Source organism: Myiozetetes cayanensis, unplaced genomic scaffold (genome assembly GCF_022539395.1).
Source record: "Myiozetetes cayanensis isolate MyiCay16 unplaced genomic scaffold, myiCay2020 scf3, whole genome shotgun sequence".
NCBI classification, from domain to species: domain Eukaryota; kingdom Metazoa; phylum Chordata; class Aves; order Passeriformes; family Tyrannidae; genus Myiozetetes; species Myiozetetes cayanensis.
The window spans coordinates 7,079,631-7,096,579 of NW_026087521.1; the positions used below are offsets into that span (position 1 = coordinate 7,079,631).

General features: G+C 40.5%; 1 protein-coding gene across 2 annotated transcripts in view; it reads right to left on the reverse strand.

Moving 5' to 3' along the window:
- Nucleotides 1-13: 13 nt before the first annotated feature.
- DMTF1 (cyclin D binding myb like transcription factor 1) overlaps nucleotides 14-16,949 on the reverse strand; it is a 29,568-nt gene continuing 12,632 nt past the window's right edge. Inside the window, exons 7-17 of one of the 2 annotated variants that reach the window (XM_050324889.1) lie at nucleotides 16,249-16,406; nucleotides 15,405-15,437; nucleotides 14,169-14,278; nucleotides 13,321-13,549; nucleotides 11,566-11,717; nucleotides 9,914-10,129; nucleotides 7,506-7,591; nucleotides 6,702-6,860; nucleotides 5,624-6,010; nucleotides 2,243-2,390; nucleotides 14-1,360 (exon numbers count right to left, since the gene is read on the reverse strand). In XM_050324889.1, coding sequence (XP_050180846.1) covers nucleotides 1,251-1,360; nucleotides 2,243-2,390; nucleotides 5,624-6,010; nucleotides 6,702-6,860; nucleotides 7,506-7,591; nucleotides 9,914-10,129; nucleotides 11,566-11,717; nucleotides 13,321-13,549; nucleotides 14,169-14,278; nucleotides 15,405-15,437; nucleotides 16,249-16,406 — 1,788 coding nt within the window. In that variant the 3' untranslated portion in view covers nucleotides 14-1,250. The other variant, XM_050324888.1, reaches the window with a different exon arrangement.

The following is a 16,949-nucleotide window of genomic DNA, read 5'->3' on the forward strand; positions in this document are numbered from 1 at the left end:
TCTTACAGTCAAGTAAGACAAATACTCTTTATTTTGCTGAAACTGAATATACAATTATTTCTGTTCCCTAGGCAACCATTTAAAACTACAACTTATTCTCACATTAACAAAACCACAGACTGAAAAAGACCAACTCTTGATTATGAAGAGCTAATTACAGAAATAAATAAAATAATTTATACAAGAGTCTTTAGTTTCTATAGCTTTTTCTCTTGATTCCTAGCTAATAGGCTGCTGCTCAGCCTAGTGTCTGTTTCAAACCCCTGGATGTAGGAATTAATTGGCCTCCTTTGCATCCGGGCCCTATGTCCAAACACCCACAAGAGCTATTCCTCCAAGACTTTGCCACCTCCACATCACTCCCCATCTACTAACTTGCTGCAGAAATCACCTCTGGAGAGGTGGCTGGTAGTGTCAGGTAAACAGCAAGAGAGACAAATGTTCCAACCTACTCACAACAATCTCAAAGAAGTTACAAGCCTGTGGGGGTCCCAGTAGCTTCCCTTTCTCATAGCCCTTCCCTTTTTATTCAGCTTGCTGTAGTGATGAGAGAAAAGAAAAAGAAAAATAAAAGACTTTCCATGACTGATCTTTCCGAGCTCTGTCTGTTGCCAGCAACAGACTCCTCAGGAACAAGCAGACCAGGCAAGTCCCGTAAGCTTCTGTGTCTTCTTCCTATGCCACAGACATACTAACGAGTCAGATGAGATGGGAATACACACCATTTCTTGATGATGCTGCCCATGCTCCCTGAAGCCTTGGATGGAACTCATTCCTTCCTGAAATGTAACAGTAACTCCATGTATTACAAGAGTCAGTTAAGTGCAGAAATCCTCACCCATTCTTCATGAGACCTGTGCAAACTAATTCTTGCTGCGGCACTAAGAGGCTACAGTCCACGATCCTTGACTTCTGTGCAGTTTTTCAGATGCAGTTCAGCACACCAGTAGCAAGTCAGATCAGAACTGTCTGGATGGGTCCTGGCAGTGAGCGCTGCAACAGAGGCTCCTCAGAACACTGAACACCCTGGCTGAGATGTGGCACCTCAGGCCTCGGCTGGCTGCTCGGTCACCCTTCACAGATGAGGGAAAACAGCCTGAGCAGAGAAAGTGCACCGTAGTCATTTCAAACTGGAAGTTTCTGTTTAAAGAGACAGACTGTGACTGCTTTCTTTGGAGATGTGGCACAGGGTTGTAACTAATTTCACAACTCAAACATGGTCGATAGAAAATGGACACGGTTACTGCTTCTCAGTGACAGCTCACTAAATCCTCAACATCCTTTGAGTCTTCTGAGTCAGGACTGCCCAGTGATGAGCCAATAATGTGTGACCCATCTCCGTGATGCTGTAGGATAGGATCTGTCAAGAGACAAAGTACATTAGAACTATTAATACTGTGCCATTATAATAAGATATAAAATACACACTTTAGGAGGCAGGAAATGCAGTCTGGAATTTTAACCAATTTTAAGCGATGTTGGGCAGTTTGCAGTTTCTAGTTTCACAGAATCACAGAATGGTTGGGAACAGAAGGGACCTCTGGAGATCATCTCGTACAACTCCTTGCTAAAGTTGGTTGAGCTGGAAGCACATTGCACAGGATCAGATCCAGGTGGGTTTTGAGAAGGTGAGCCATGACTAACGTGGATGCAACCAGCATGACTCGCTTTTGGATTCATGAGGTATTACACTGTCAGGCCTACTGCTGACCCTCTGATGGCTCTGCAAGGAGATCCTTCCTCTGGAAGGCAAGTGTTTGTTAGGTACTGCAGTGGGAGAACAAACCTGTGCTGCTTCCAAGTCTGAGATGACTCTTGGCATTAGAAAGTGTGGCACAATCTAGCACGTCCTTCCAGCTGAGTGCTGGGCCAACACACTCACAAACAGCTCAGCCCCTCCCTATGAGAGGCATCAAGTGCATTGCTCATGCCTCTGGTCTTCTCTCAAAAAAGATGAACAAATTTCGTTCAAGCACTAGGCATGAAGAAATGCACACTACAGAAGGAGCTACCATCCTTTGTGTACTAATTCAAGGCTCAAGGGTGATGGGAACAGCTCAGCAAGCAACGAAGCAGCTGCTGTTTTAATGCTTTTCCCACAAGGTTACATGGGACCGACTCACCTTAAAATTTCATAGCCATGACATGGAAAATTATTTAAGAGAAAGCAAGGATCTGTGAAGTGTTGTCTGCAGGGACTAAGAAGTGCTATATACTGCTTTAATGACAGGGACTGTCATACCTGTCAGAGTCGTCAGGGGCAAGACTGATTCACTATCAATATCATCCGCTGCCTGGATAAAACCATGGGAAGAAGGAACAATCAGCACAGTCTCATCATCTATTGTAGGCTGATCAACTTGTTCTTCTATCGTTGGGGAACCCAGGCCCTGCACAACACAGAAGAACAGGACATGAGAGTGTACTCCTGCTACCATAAACAAAAACCTGCTTTGCTCAGCCATACTCCGTAGTAAGCAATAAATTCTGGATGAATTTTATCTCATTAAATTGAAATGCCAGCATCTGAGATAAGTTTACTTCAGCATTTACAGGGTGTTTTTCATCTTAGTGCAGGCACCCATAAACAAGATGAGAAGAATTCTACCCTGTGAGCAATATCAAGGCAGGGGGAAAGGAGAGACTGCAGGGTGGTGATAAAATGTTCTCTTGCAAGTCTTAAATTTTTTCTATGAAGAGGAATAATTAAGCTTTCCCACTACTTGCTGCCTAGATGTTCTGAGAGGCTGAAGCATTACCTTTATAGTACTTACCTGCTCCACAAATACAACAGCTTTACCTGAACTTAATACTTAATCTCGTAACTTCTGTTGTTGAGTTTTAACTGACACTGAAAAGAGCTCAGAAGACCCACTTTACTTGCTGTGCCTTGCTTGCCCTCTCACTTGGTGACTGTAGCTTGGCTCCAAACTTTTTTGCTGAACCTCTTGATATCAAAAATTCACAACACACTGACTCCTTCCAGGCACAAGTTGTCAATATCCTCCCTCTCTTCCAGTCCTGTTTTAATTGATGCTGTTGCCTCTTCCCTGGGTCCTGCAGTACTGGAATGGCACTAACAGCTCTGGCTTACTCAGTGTCACAGCACACTCTGGACTCCTGGTTCTGCAAACACAGTGAAAAGACATCCCAGACAGTTCTCTCCCAGAATCAGCAGATACATTTGGATTCCAGCTTTTGTGTGTAACGTGTGTAGGGTTTGTTCAAGCTTCAGGAATCCCTGGTGTGGAATGCTGGCAGATGCTGCTGGCAGAATGGAAGGTATCTGGATTTATCACTGTTTTCAGAGGGAGCAGGAATTGTTTAGGAGAGGCTACAGCCCTCTGTGTCTAAGAAAACCCTGCCCTGACATCCCTCCACCTTGTTTTTTTAGGAAGACTTGTTTCCCTGTGTAATTCCAAAATATTTTTGCAAAGGCAACTGCCTGAAAATCTCTTCCCAGGTGCTGCTGAAGAGGAGTTGCCTACCTGTGCAGCAGCTCAGTGAGCCGGACTGGGTCCAAGCATGTCCCCATTCACACAAGTGCCTGAGCTGCAAGGGCAGCTTTCTGTAGAGTGCACAGCTCAACCTACATACAAGCAGCACTGTGTGGAAAGGCTTGAAACTGGGAAGAGGAGGCGTGAAAAACTGAAGAAGCCATTGTGGTAAATGGGCACCTTTCCCAGCCAGAAATAATAAAACCCTGCAGCATGACTGCCTGCTTCCCACTACCCACCCACAGTGACAATACAACACTGGCAAGTGCATAAAAATAACACTGACTTAAAGAGAGCAAAATTTAGGCATGTTTTTCTAGAGTAACTTTTCACTCAGAATCACTCACAGACAGTTCACTATTTCCTAGAATTTAAATACACACATCAAACTTGAATCTGACTAGAAGTGTAAGGCAAATTAGAATTACAAACTCAGTTTGTAATTCTCCACTTAAGTGGAGAAGCATGTTTAATAGAAGTCCTCGAAAATGGAAACTGTGGTACACCTTGAAATATATTATTAGATTCATGAAGCAAACTCAGTTTGTAATTCTGTATAGAAAAAAAGTTTAGTTTTATGTCCTGCTAGCCATAAGCATTTTCTACAAAGTTTAATTAGGAACTAGGTTTATATCAAAAATTTATTTATTCTACCTCAAAAAGCTAAAATTCTAAACTGAAAGTAGAAAGCTGATGGTCTGCCTCAACTGCTGAAAATCTTATCACAACTATGTCAATAATGAGAAGAAGAAATGGGAAGAATAACCCCCAGTTTTGGATGTATTCAGGATTCAAACACTTCTGTAGTAGCAGACTTAAGACATACAAAGATCCTCCCCTTTGTAAGAGCACAGTGGATATGCAGTGTCTATTTTAAACTTTGGCAAAGACAAAGCTAAAGCATATCAATGATGGATTTTCAAGACTGACAAAGCAGAGTTACAGCTATTGTAGAGTACAGTGTTTTAGAGAACATGATGGGGGTATTTCACTCTAACTGATCTCTTCCCACATTCTAACCTAATCAAGATTGTAAGGAAAGAGGTATTTTCTACCCACTAAAGATTGTTATCTTCTTTTTAGCACCTCTGATTTCTGTGACTGAGTCATTTTCATAAGCAACAGAACGATGGAGGAATTTAGTATAAATAATCCAAATACCTGTAATCATTTGGATAAACTCACTTCTGCATCTCAGGTGTTGGAGCAGAATAAATCTGAGACCAGAGAGAGAAGTAGCTTAAATGCTTCAAATTCCAATTTAACAGATACTTAAGTGGAGAAGCATGTTTAATAGAAGTCCTCGAAAATGGAAACTGTGGTACACCTTGAAATATATTATTAGATTCATGAAGCAAAAACTAAATACCTCACCTTCCTTGCTCAGCGGTGCACCTACCTGTGACACAGGCATGTTGGATAATTAACAGCCTATAAAGCAACAGCATCAAACAGTAGTTACACAAAGGCAACTGTTTGGTGCCACTAATATTTCAGCTTTCCACTGTCACCATGCAAACATACCCTTAGTAGTGAAGCAACTCCACAGCTAATGAGGTGTTCAGTGCTCCAGATGAAGTAAAATATAAGCCTCAGTACCTAATTAAATGCTGACACTTTCACACCCCATAACACATTAATGAAGCTCAAGGATAGTGGATCTGAACACTGGTAGAACTGTGATACAGAATTTTAGAATGGTTTGGGTTGGAAGGGATTTTAAACACCACCAAGTTCCAAGCCCCTACCATGGGCAGGGACACCTTCCACTAGACCAGGTTGCTCAGAGGCCCATCTAAGCTACTGTTGGAACACTTCAAGGGGTGGGGCAGCCATAACTTCTCTAAGCAACCTGTTCCAGTGCCTCATCACAGCAAAAAACTTCCTCCTAATACCTCATCTAAACCTACTGTTTTTCAGTTCGGAGCCATTCCCCCTTGTCCTGTCCCTACATGCTCTTGTAAATAGTCTCTCTCCATCTTTCTTGTAGGCTCCCTTGAGGTACTAATGTACATGAAACTACTGACATATTTCATACAAAAAACTTAATATAAAGGTCAAAGATGCAATTAAATCATTTCCCATGCAGAAATGGGGAAAATATCAAGTATCATGCACTCCCTTACCTCAGTAACGTAAGTGCTGGGTAAATCAGAGTGAGAATCCTCATCCTGTTTCAGGCTGGAATCTGCAATCTCCTCCTCAGTTCTTACCATGACTCCATCCATCAGTTCACTACCATTCCTGCTGCTGAATTTGGAAGCATCATCTTCATTGTAGGCTGACTGTTCTTCATCACTCAGCTTGGACTGATGGATATCATCTGGGAAAGTATTTGTTTCTAGGGTATCAGGAGGATCAGTCAGGTCAGCTGACTGAATGTCTGAGTCAACAGTCAGTTCTGTCTGGGTGACAGAGGAGGGGATGTCTTCGGCAGCAACGGTGCGGATTATGACACTCGGCGTGTGGCACTGCACTGTGACGTTGTCACTTGTGTTTAACAAATGCTCTGGCTGTGAGCAGCATTTGCAAAAAGAGACAAAACCCCAAAAAAAGACCATCAGAGACTTTCCTGTAACTATCTTCAAATCTTTCAGCAAACACAAGCAAAAAGATTCAAACTGCTAAGTGGAATTTAGAGTTTTATATATACAGTATGCCAGCCCAGATCATGTGTTGACCTTTCCTGGCCCTATATGATGTCTTTGTGGACTGAATTTGGTGTCACCTATAAAGCAAATACATAATATAAAGTTGTAACCATTCAGGTGAGGACAGCCATAGATTCAAAAGGTAAGAGGTTTCTTCCCCTGAATTTTGTATCACTTTTGTGATTTAAACTCCTGTTTGTTTCCCCTTCCCTCGCTCTAACAAAAAGCAACACCTGTCACTACTATACAACTTTTTTGAACCAATAACTATTTGTGAGAGTAAATGAAAACATCAGGAAACCATTGGATTTGGTTTTGCTGGGGGCCGAGCCACTGTATGGAGACATCCTGTTCACCCACAACAGAATGACGCTGCAACTTCCAAGTTGCTTTTTAAAAACAACACAAAAACCCCCAGAATTCTCAGTCCTCAGGATTTTTAGCAAAGTGACACTGTTATGACTTAAGACCTGCTTTGCAAATTTACCATGTGTTACAGATGCTCCCCTCCCCCAGAGCCCCAGCCCTGGTGTTCACTGCTCAGAGCACGCACCGATAAGGCGTGGACTATGATCTGCTCCGGCGAGGCCGGAGCGGCCGCGGCCGTCAGGGTCATGGTGGGACTGGTTGTCAGTGTCAAAGGAAGGCCTTGGCTTGAGCTTGTCTGCAGTAAGTAGGTTCCTGGTGTTCCAGTCGGCTGGAGATGGAAAGACTACAAAGACAACACAAGTTTAATGCCCAAACTCACTGCCCAGGCCACACTGGGAGCAAGTTGATTCACATGAACCAGCCTAAATGCAACTCCCTGGAAAACAAACACACAAATCCAACTCAATCCAATCCCTTCTGCACTGACTCCTGTATTGTGCTCAAGAAGCAGAAATCTCTATCTACAGCCTTAGGCTACCAAGACAAGTATTAAGAGCGAGAGCCCAGCAGGTCTGCATTACGCTGTACAACAGCAAGTAAGAAAGGAACAAATTCAACTTACTTTTATATTGAGATGAAAGAGAAACTGTGCTATAAACTACAGGACAATGGAAATGAGACAACCTTTGCTTGCTGAGAGCTTTCTCTGGCTTCCTTATGCCAGATTACAACAATGAGGAAAAACCCAAGCACAAAAGAAAAGCTTCATAGCACTAAGGCATTAAGACAGATTTAAAGCATTTAACTGTAATTCAGTTTTTTCCACAGCCCTAATGGATTACACTTTCAGAAATAAGTTTCAGAGCTCTTAACTTCCTCTTTCCACTTGAAAACTTTTGTTATTGAAATCCACAGTTCTGTAGTCTAAGAAGCAACTGGGCTTAAAAGAAAAAACCACAGTAACAAATACCAGTTCTCTGTTACTTACTGGAAGAATCTCAAAGGTCTGTAATGTTCCACTGTTTAGTGTTATTGTCTCAGAGTCAACAGTAGCAGCAGGGGAATCAGTTGAGGCTGCAAAAGGAAATTAAAAAAAAGAAAGAGAAAGTATGTAAACCAGAATGTTCAGCCCTGCAGAGAGCATAACATACTATAATTACTACATGGCAGGGTACTGTTAATTCCACTAAAAGGAAAAAGAAAACTGGCTGCAATCCTAATGACAAGGTTCTCTAATTGGTACCAAAGACACAATACTATTTAAGGAGAGCATTCTACAGTCCAGAAGAGCAAAGAAAAGTAAGTATGGGTTTAGTGCACAGAGATAAAAGCAGAAAAATAAAGTTTGTTTGATGCGATCTAATTACTTTTGCAATGAGATTTGTAGGAGGTTCTAATGTAACAATACCCTTTGGTGTAATGATACCCTCTGGATCATGTATTGTTTTAAACAGGTGTCAGGTTTAATATTGTTGTGTTTCCCACAGACCTCTTTTTTTTTTTTTTGTATTTTTAATCTCTTCTGCCCCTCGATAGTGTGCTCACCACTGATAAAACATCAGATGCTTCCCAAGATATTTACCTATCCTGTGTGTTGTGACTGTAGTGTATAAAAGCTGTAAGTATTTTGTGTAATTACTTATGAAATGATCTCCACTAATTCTAGAAGTAATGAAGAGAAGCATTGAAAACTATTGATGCATCAGGTATTTCAAGATCACCAGGTCCAAACAACTTGTACCCAAAAGTTTATAGCCATAATTACGATTTCTACTTACTCTTAAAAAAAATCACAGGTTCCAGGAAGCTCAAGGCAAATTAATCCTTTGCCTGGGATTATCTAGTAATTTGCTAAATACCAAAAGGGGAAAAGACCTACAAGATTACAACAGTGATCCAAGCACTGGAAACTTTGCCATCTCAGACTCTGTAAATTAGAGTAATTTTGATCTCTTAAGATAAAAATTCCAGTTTTGAAGCTTTTATTGTTACAAGTTCAAGGTTTCCTGCTGCAGGATTCCTGGTACCCAGTAGCAGAGCTGTGGCCCTTCAGTCACCCAGCCAGCTGTGTTCACAAAACCTGCAGCAACTGCCCCTTTGAAACCTTGCACCTTCTATCAAATGCAGCTGAAAGTGGCCAATAGGTTCAGCTCTCATGGGATAGGGAAAGACACACCACAAAAGTCACTTTGATTACACAACCAGATATAAAGCAGACTAAAATGGGGAAAAAGGATTGTTAGGCAGACAGGGGAAGCAAAGGCACAAAATAACTGCTACAGGATTCAATTCAGAAAGGACTAAAGGTTACAGAATACCAGCCCATCTTGCCTGCTCATCAAAACCCAATAGCTTTGACCAAGCTTTGTTCAAAGTCTGATACTCCTGACGTATTATGACAGATAAAAAGTTCTTGGCTAGGTGTTGTGTGTCATTCTGATTAAAAAATAAACCACAGAAGATGAAGACAGCACTTAATAAGTAGATAAAGATAAGCTAACCTAATGAAATTATAAACAGAAAATTGTTTACCAAATGCCTATTTAGTCATAGTCTGATCAACTAACTTGGTAATCAGCAAGACCAAAGCACTATATTTTCCTAATAAAATTTACAAACATGAATAGTGCAAAACAGTATATGGTGGAGACCGCAGTCTGCATATGGGGTGACTGGAGTTAATAAAATCAGTTACAAAATCAAGCAATAAAAACTACAATCAAAGTAGACTTGGTAATAAGAGTTTGATAATGAGCAAAGTTCATCCTTAAGAGAAGCACTAGCTTAAGAAGAAAACACATAGTCGTTAGAGCAGAACATTGGCTGAATGTCAGTGTGACTTGGCAACTAACACTTTCCAGAGTGTTTGTGCCTAGAAATAACTGCATAATGAAGAGCAGGACTAGAAAAAACATTATACACCTTCTCTTCAGTGTCCTTCATCAGAACTGAGGGACAGCAGTGTATATAATTTACAAAAGGAGTCCTTGTACGTGATATTCATTGTTCTGCACAAGAGCCACCAGAAGAAACTTAAGGAATAAATATATATATACTGCATCTTCACTAAGGGGCTTGTGTACTGAAGACTTTTCAAAGAACAGGCTATGTGGCAAACTCCTGTGTGCACACACACAGACAGACACCTACAACACACGTGTCCAGGTGCTCCAATTGTAGCTTCTTGGAATTACTATCACAGCAACATCTATGTTTACCTAACAAAGTTAGAAACAGGTAAATGGAACCCAGAAATGCTTCACCTGAAGTTATGACAAGACCAAAGCAGAACCGCTACAATTCTTTAAGACATGCCCACTCCTCCTTCATCATCTAAACATAAGAAAGCTTCAGGTTTCGTTAGAAGACAGAAAGTAGTTCATTCCAGGTACTTACAGACATGGGTAATCTGGACTGGAATCTGCAAAGCTGCCATGGGGCTTGGGGCACTGCCCGTGTTCTCCTCCAAGCGAGCCACGCGAATCTGCACGTGCTGAACCCCCGAGCTGGAGTTAGTGTTTGGTAATCCACTTCCAGATTTGTTCTCTGAGAGCTGGTGCCCTGGATTGTTTTTCTGGTTCTCATGGAGTTGTTTAAGACCCTTTATCAGCACTGAGAGAAAAAATACTCATGCTAAAGCATGTTGAAGAAGCACATTCAAAATGCTGCACGTGAGATTTATGCAAGATGAAAAAAGCAACCAAAATCCTTCTAAATTGGGAACTTAATTTATAAACATACAAAACCTAGAAATTCAGCACACACATAAACCACATGTATAGTCAACTACTGCAGTGACCTTGATTTTGTCATGGAACCTAGGCATTTTAGGATGCTGGGGGTGGGGGGGAAGAAAAGTTTATAAGATTTTGCAACTCTCTAAAAACACGTACAAATGTAAACTACAATCAAGTGCCAGTATCACTAGTTGTGCAACGCTGCTTCCAGAAATAAACTCTCCAATCTCACAAAACATGAAAGGGGATTTGTTCAAGAGCTTGACAGAAGTGTCACTGAAATAGGGAGCAAGAAAAAATTACTCTCAAGTGACTGTATTACAATTCTTCACCTGTGCATGAAGAGGCCCATTGCTCCAGGAAGGGAGCAGCTGATACAGGTTACAAAACCCGAGGCCTCAGCTTTTCTAGCACTCAGTACAGCAAATCCCTTAAACATCTCCCAGTTTTGGAATCAAGACATTTTATCAGGGGAAAGAGAGAGGAGCCTGTTGATTCAGTGATACACCTACACTATGAATTGTCTGATGCAACAACTGCCTATTAATGTGTGGCAAGCAGAACAGTGCTCCCCTCCCAACTGCAGCCTCCAGGCATAACTAATATAGAACCACACTGACAACCACAGAAGTGTCCATTAAATTACACCTTTCATTAACCAGGCCATGACTAATCTCTCTGATTTTTTTTTTTCCTCTCCTCAAGTCAGAGAAGAGGAGGACTGAAGGTCACAGAGACTGAAACAACCTTTGGCTCAGACACTGGTTTCTCTAACCAAGAATGAGAAAATACTATGAGATGTATTTAGGGAGCCTTATACTCATGATTTCTCCCCTCCTCCTCAATGCATATAGTAGATCTACCTTCTGTCTACAGATAAGGCTCGGCACCTGACACAGATTACATTTTAACATGGTAAAGGTAACACATCTGACCTGAGGCCATAGTTAGGCTGCAGATACATATCCTCTTCCACCTGAAGAGGTCACTGCCCTCCATACCAAAGATCAGCATCATCTGAGATCTGCCAGCTGAGCTGCTTATACACATGCTCTCACTTTAGCCTAAGTGAGGGGAGATGGCAAAATCTGTTTAGTTGTATACATCAGCTTGGCTTGTTTCGACTGAAACACTTTAGGATTGCTTGTAGGAGCAATTCAGCCAGCAGATCCAAGGGGCCAGTAACTTCCAGCAAAGGAGCAATGTGCTCTTTGGCCAGCAATGCTGTAAGCAGACAACAAAATGCAGCCTTATTTCTTTGACATTTGTGAAAGGAGTTCTTAGAGGAGAAGTGTGCAAGCAGTACATTACCAGGGAATGAAACGTCTTTGTGGTTTGCAATCTGCCTTTTAATGGTCCACCATTTACTCCGAAGCCACTGTGGTGAGCGGACACTACTCCATCCCTCAGCAAGTAAATCCCAGTTGATGTCATTTTCATCAGAAACTTCAAGTTCCGCTATCCTGGCAGGATACAGAAAACATTTACCTGTTAGACACTGCCCTCCAGACCGGCAGGGGTGTTGCACATCTCCGGCCGTGTCACACGTAACAGCGCAGAATGACATGCTAGTGACCAGCCCACCAGAGCTCATGAACTGACACAGGCTTCCAAGGCTCCACGCTGCCAGAGGTCAAGCAGAATCATAAACAACAGAAGATGGACTAGACCTGTTAGATGATCCAGTCCATCTCCTTGCCATGCAGGATTATTCTCCTTATTTGCTTATTCATTAAGACTTAGGTCAGATTATCGTGAAGCATTCCAAGTGGTGGTACTTGCATCTTTTCTTTTTGAAACAACCATTCCCCGAACACATCAACAAGGCAGGAAACACTTCCTGAGATTCACTCTGAACTTTCACTTAATTAATTTCATGTTATTTACTTCCGTTTTCTCCTAAATAACAACCATCCATCCTTAACATAGATTTTTGCCTTCTCTCAGATGCTTCTTAGCCAAAGTAGATGAAGTTAACTACAGCATTAAACAGTTCCTCATAAATCAATCCCATCAGGCTCTCCAGGTAAGGGACAGTCTTCTCTACCAGAATCTGTTTGAATACAAAAAATATTTCTGAATTGCCTCCAGCTCATCTGTACATGGAGCATACGAAAGAGAGGTGAATAGTGAGAGGGAGAAATATTTTTGTGGAAGTTAAGAAAAGTTCTCTTCACAAACGAAGCAATAGCACTGAACACTCTTTGCTAGCTAAAGAAAAAAAAAGTAAAAATGGAAAAAACTACCAGAACCAACCCTGCAGGATGAGTTTAGGATATCTGGACAGACCAAAACAGAAATATTAAGATTTATAACTAGCACATTCTGAAATGTGGAATCAGGGTCCTCATTTTGAGCTAATGTCAAACAGCTTCAGTATATTCGTGAATATTGCTTTGTAAGTAATCCTTAGATTCCCTGGATGTCTTGGCTCTTTATTCCCACCCAACCATAAATATCCACTGGCTAAAAAGCCTGAGTTAAAGGCATTCAAAATGGGAGGAGGACTGGAGAGAGCAAAAGATTTCCAAAGTGACTACAAGGCTGCCAGTTCAAATGTAGTCAGAGATTCTGATATCCAATCAGTGTCTGGTGGCCTACATGAAATTAATTTGCAGTCTCAGTTTAGCTCTTTGTAGACAAGACGTCCACATCACAGAAACCACCACCACACTTGACCCTTGTTGGTCATCTCAGCAGAGAGGCCAAGGACTGAACGGGCAGGGAGACTGAGCTACCCTCCAGTTAAGGGTTAAAGCGCATCGGTGGGGCCACGTGTGGGAAGCTTGCATGGTTGCTGCCTGTGCTGTACCTTTTCTGTGGAATAAAGAAGACTTCAGTCTCCAGGGTTTTCAATCTGACACCTTTCACGAACACTAACATTCACTAAAAAAACAAAAAACAAAAAGTATGTTCAATAATAAATCTCTGGGAACTGTAAACACAGCAGTGATTTTTGGAGGGTTCTAGAGTTTTCAGTGTCTAAGGAACCAGCAAAATGGACCCCAATGGAATCCTGCCAGCAACCTGTATTACAAGCCTTTAAAAGTAACTAAAATAACAAACCTCATGATCAGATTTATTTCATCTTCCTTGGTCCACTCAGTGCCCCCACTTTGTTTCCAGTTGAGATAGTTGAGCCATTTTGAGCGGCATTGCTTCTCGGAGCGCGTCCCGACCCGCTCTGCCACAGCAGCCCAGGATACACCTTGTGTGACAATGTCACCTGGCTCTGTGCTCGTCAGCTCATGCACTACTTCTGCCAGCCTTTTTTCTTCTTTCTCTGTCCACTTTCCTGAAAGAGAGAGAAGCTCTCCAACTTTACTAACAGCAGATATTCTGTTTTGATCTGCAACACGCCAACAGACATTTATCTTCTGTGCCTAACACCTCATTCCATATGCAACTATTGACTTGTGCAGAAAATCTAACTGTTCTTAATTACTAACAACTTATATTGTTTCTATTCTTGATTAACAAATGCACAGTTTCATTGTTCTGCTGCAAATTTCTTTCTCTTCGTCTTCCAGATGAACAAGTTTTCCTGCCATTTGAATATATACATTACAAAATAAACAATACTTCTGAAGTGCATCTGTCTGTTAAGTGACACTGATATACAGTATATGTTTATAAACAGCAAACACAAGGGGAGGGTTTTTAATCCACTTCAATAAAATATGCTCCAGTGGAATAAACATATTATGGATAATGGACTGCAAAAATAAACTGAGTATTCTGATCTTTAAGAAGTAAAACTGGAGAAACTTACAACAAATGCATTCTAATCTGACCCCAGATTTTCACCCAGTGAGTTCCTCAGTTCAGAGTTACATCCTTCTGAAAACAGTGATGACAAAAGGTGACAGAATTTTAACCAGAACATCCATTTCTGACACCAGCATTTACCTCACCTGTGTTGCAGGTATCCTTCATCAGTCTGCAACGATCTTTTACAGAGGAAGCACTTCTCCCCAGGGCAGCTCCTATTGTGGCCCAATCGTTACCGTGCTTTACTCTCAGCCTAAAGAGAAACATGCTCATATTAGTACTACAATTAGTTAGGAAATTACCAAAATATCAAATCCTCTCTAATAAAAACAGGGTGAACGTGCAGTTCACAGGCTTAAAGACACTTTGATACTTCAGTATTTTTCTATCATCACTGCTATTTCTTCTGTGTGTTTCTAGAAGCTTTTTGGGCCAGCTAAACCACAGGATACTCCTTTATTCAATGCTTAAAACATCCAACTGTCTCGTAGGAACACTGTGAGGCTTAATGACTGTTAAACGCAATATAAAGGTTGAGATAAACAGCCAACTTCCATTCTGTTACAAGTTCCTCAAAGATTTTCAGGTGGTATAGAGAGCACTTGAGAAATCTAAATAATACCTGATGAAAACCTAGGCATCCTACAATTAAAATGAAGCAAAACACTGCATAATCACGTTCATAATTTTAACCATTATTTTCCTCTCTCACATTACAGCAAGTTGCTTAAAATGTTGAGCCCTGAGAAGTTCTGACACATCTGGAACCACAGGCTCCTTATGAACGAGGCAAACCAGCTAAATTGATCCTATCAATGCAATGAAATTAACTCCCTTTCCTCCTTCAATCCAACAGTTTCTTCAAACTGCTCAACCCTGGAAATCTGCAGGAGGGGACAAAGTCTGCAGCCCCATCTCCTTGATCTATCAGGTTTATGCTCAAAATAAGACTCTTTGAGCTGTACTGACAATTTATGTATTTCTGTAATACTTCATAGGGGAGGTCTTATTCTTGACCTGCCACTTTCTTCAGAAATAACCTTTGCTCAGATTTCCTAGAGAAATGGAATTTCTGTTTCTAACAAACATAACCACAAAGATTGACTGCTCTTGTAAAAATCTGAAACATTCCTAGTTACAACAGAAGCTTTGCTTTAGAACTTTGTTGCATATTGTTGTCCTGAATACACATAAGAAAAAATTTTTAAAAATATCCAACAGTTTCATTTCTCTTCAGATAATGACCACTATTTTTGGATAGTGTTGGAGCAGTCAAATTTACTTGTAACTTTTCAGTGATTTCAAATAAAGAAACCTGTAAAAACTGCTCAAGCTACTAAATACAAACACAGAAGAGTGACCTTATTCATAAGACTTACTCTTTAAGCTTTTCAATTTCCTCAGGAGTATACCTAGGCAACAGGTAAATAAAAATACATTATTTTAAACAGAAAGCATACAGTATAAATACTTTTATTTTACTAACCACACAGTACACATTCAGTTACAAGAGATAAAGGAATTTCAGCAGTAAGAAGCAATCTGACTGAATGCTTTGAAAGAACGTGAGGAACAAATGGCATTTTCCACATCAGTGCATTTCTAACGTTATCTGGTCTAACACTCCTCTCATTTGTCAGGAAAGTTCCTTGCTCTTGGTCCTCAGCTACTAAGAACAGAATTAAAATTTTGAGTATTAAGTCTCTCAAATAAACAACTATTTCTTCCTTCCTGTCCCAATTCACAATCACCCATAGAGCTGGCTTTGCATAAAGAAAAGAAAAAAAGAAAATCAGCACTGAGAAGGTACTTTTAATTTTCAACTACCTTCAAAAACTAAAATCCAACATCCTTTCTGGATGGCACCAGACCACTGCTTTACAGAAGGGCACAGGGTGGAGATCAATTACCTCCAGGTCAAAGCTCTAGGAAAATGTTGCATCTCAGCAGATCCATTCTTGTGTCCAAGTCTTCTAATCATATCAGCATCTGCTAGAAACTTTGTTTTCATTTTTTTTTCCGTTCATCTGTTTTTTTAAAGTTGTGAATAGCGTCAATTTAACACAACTACTGTCAAGGTTGTTTTACTGGAATTCAGCAGAGGTGACATGATCAGGAAGATGTGTTTGGCTACAACCTTCTGTCTCACACAGAACATGTCAAACATAAATACATGACCCTACTCATACCAATAAAACCATGCAGCATTAGAGGTTTTCATACTTTCCAACATGGTTTCTGTCATCATACATGCGAAGAACTCTTCTATAGACAGCAAAGAGAGGCCGATTCAGACCCCAAGCTATTGTCCTGTAGAAATCTTTTCTTTCATCTTTTGACATTTCAAATATAATTTCAGTGGCATCTTTTATTCCACGGGCCTAGAACAAAGCATTTAAAAAAAACAAAAAACAAACAAAAAAAACAAACCACAAACAAAACACCTTAGATAAAAGTCTCCTGGAAATCAAAAAGCAGAACACTTAAGAATTGAAGCCATTATGCAACTTTTTGTGTATTACAAATACTACAGTCCAAAAGTAAAACTGAGTATTTATGGATTAGCTCCCTCAAATACAAAACCCTGAACACTAGGTTTTGTTGTTTTGGTTTTTTTTTACACTGGAGTCCAGGTAGACACAGAAGCTCTAACTTCCATCCACATTTAAGAAAAAAATCTAATATTTTAAGATCAAAAATTGAACCATCGAATAGAACATCATGGAAAATGTACTGTGGTGGAATTAGCCTGGGGTCATACAAGAGAAGGTTGTCAAACAGTGTTATATCAATTTATTACGTAATTTTAGATATTACTTATCTGAAAGCAATTTCTTTTAATTAAACTATTAATCTTGTTTTGATGGAAACTCAAAGTAAATACAATACAAAAGCACTGAAGTATGAAAGGAATGCTTTAGTTT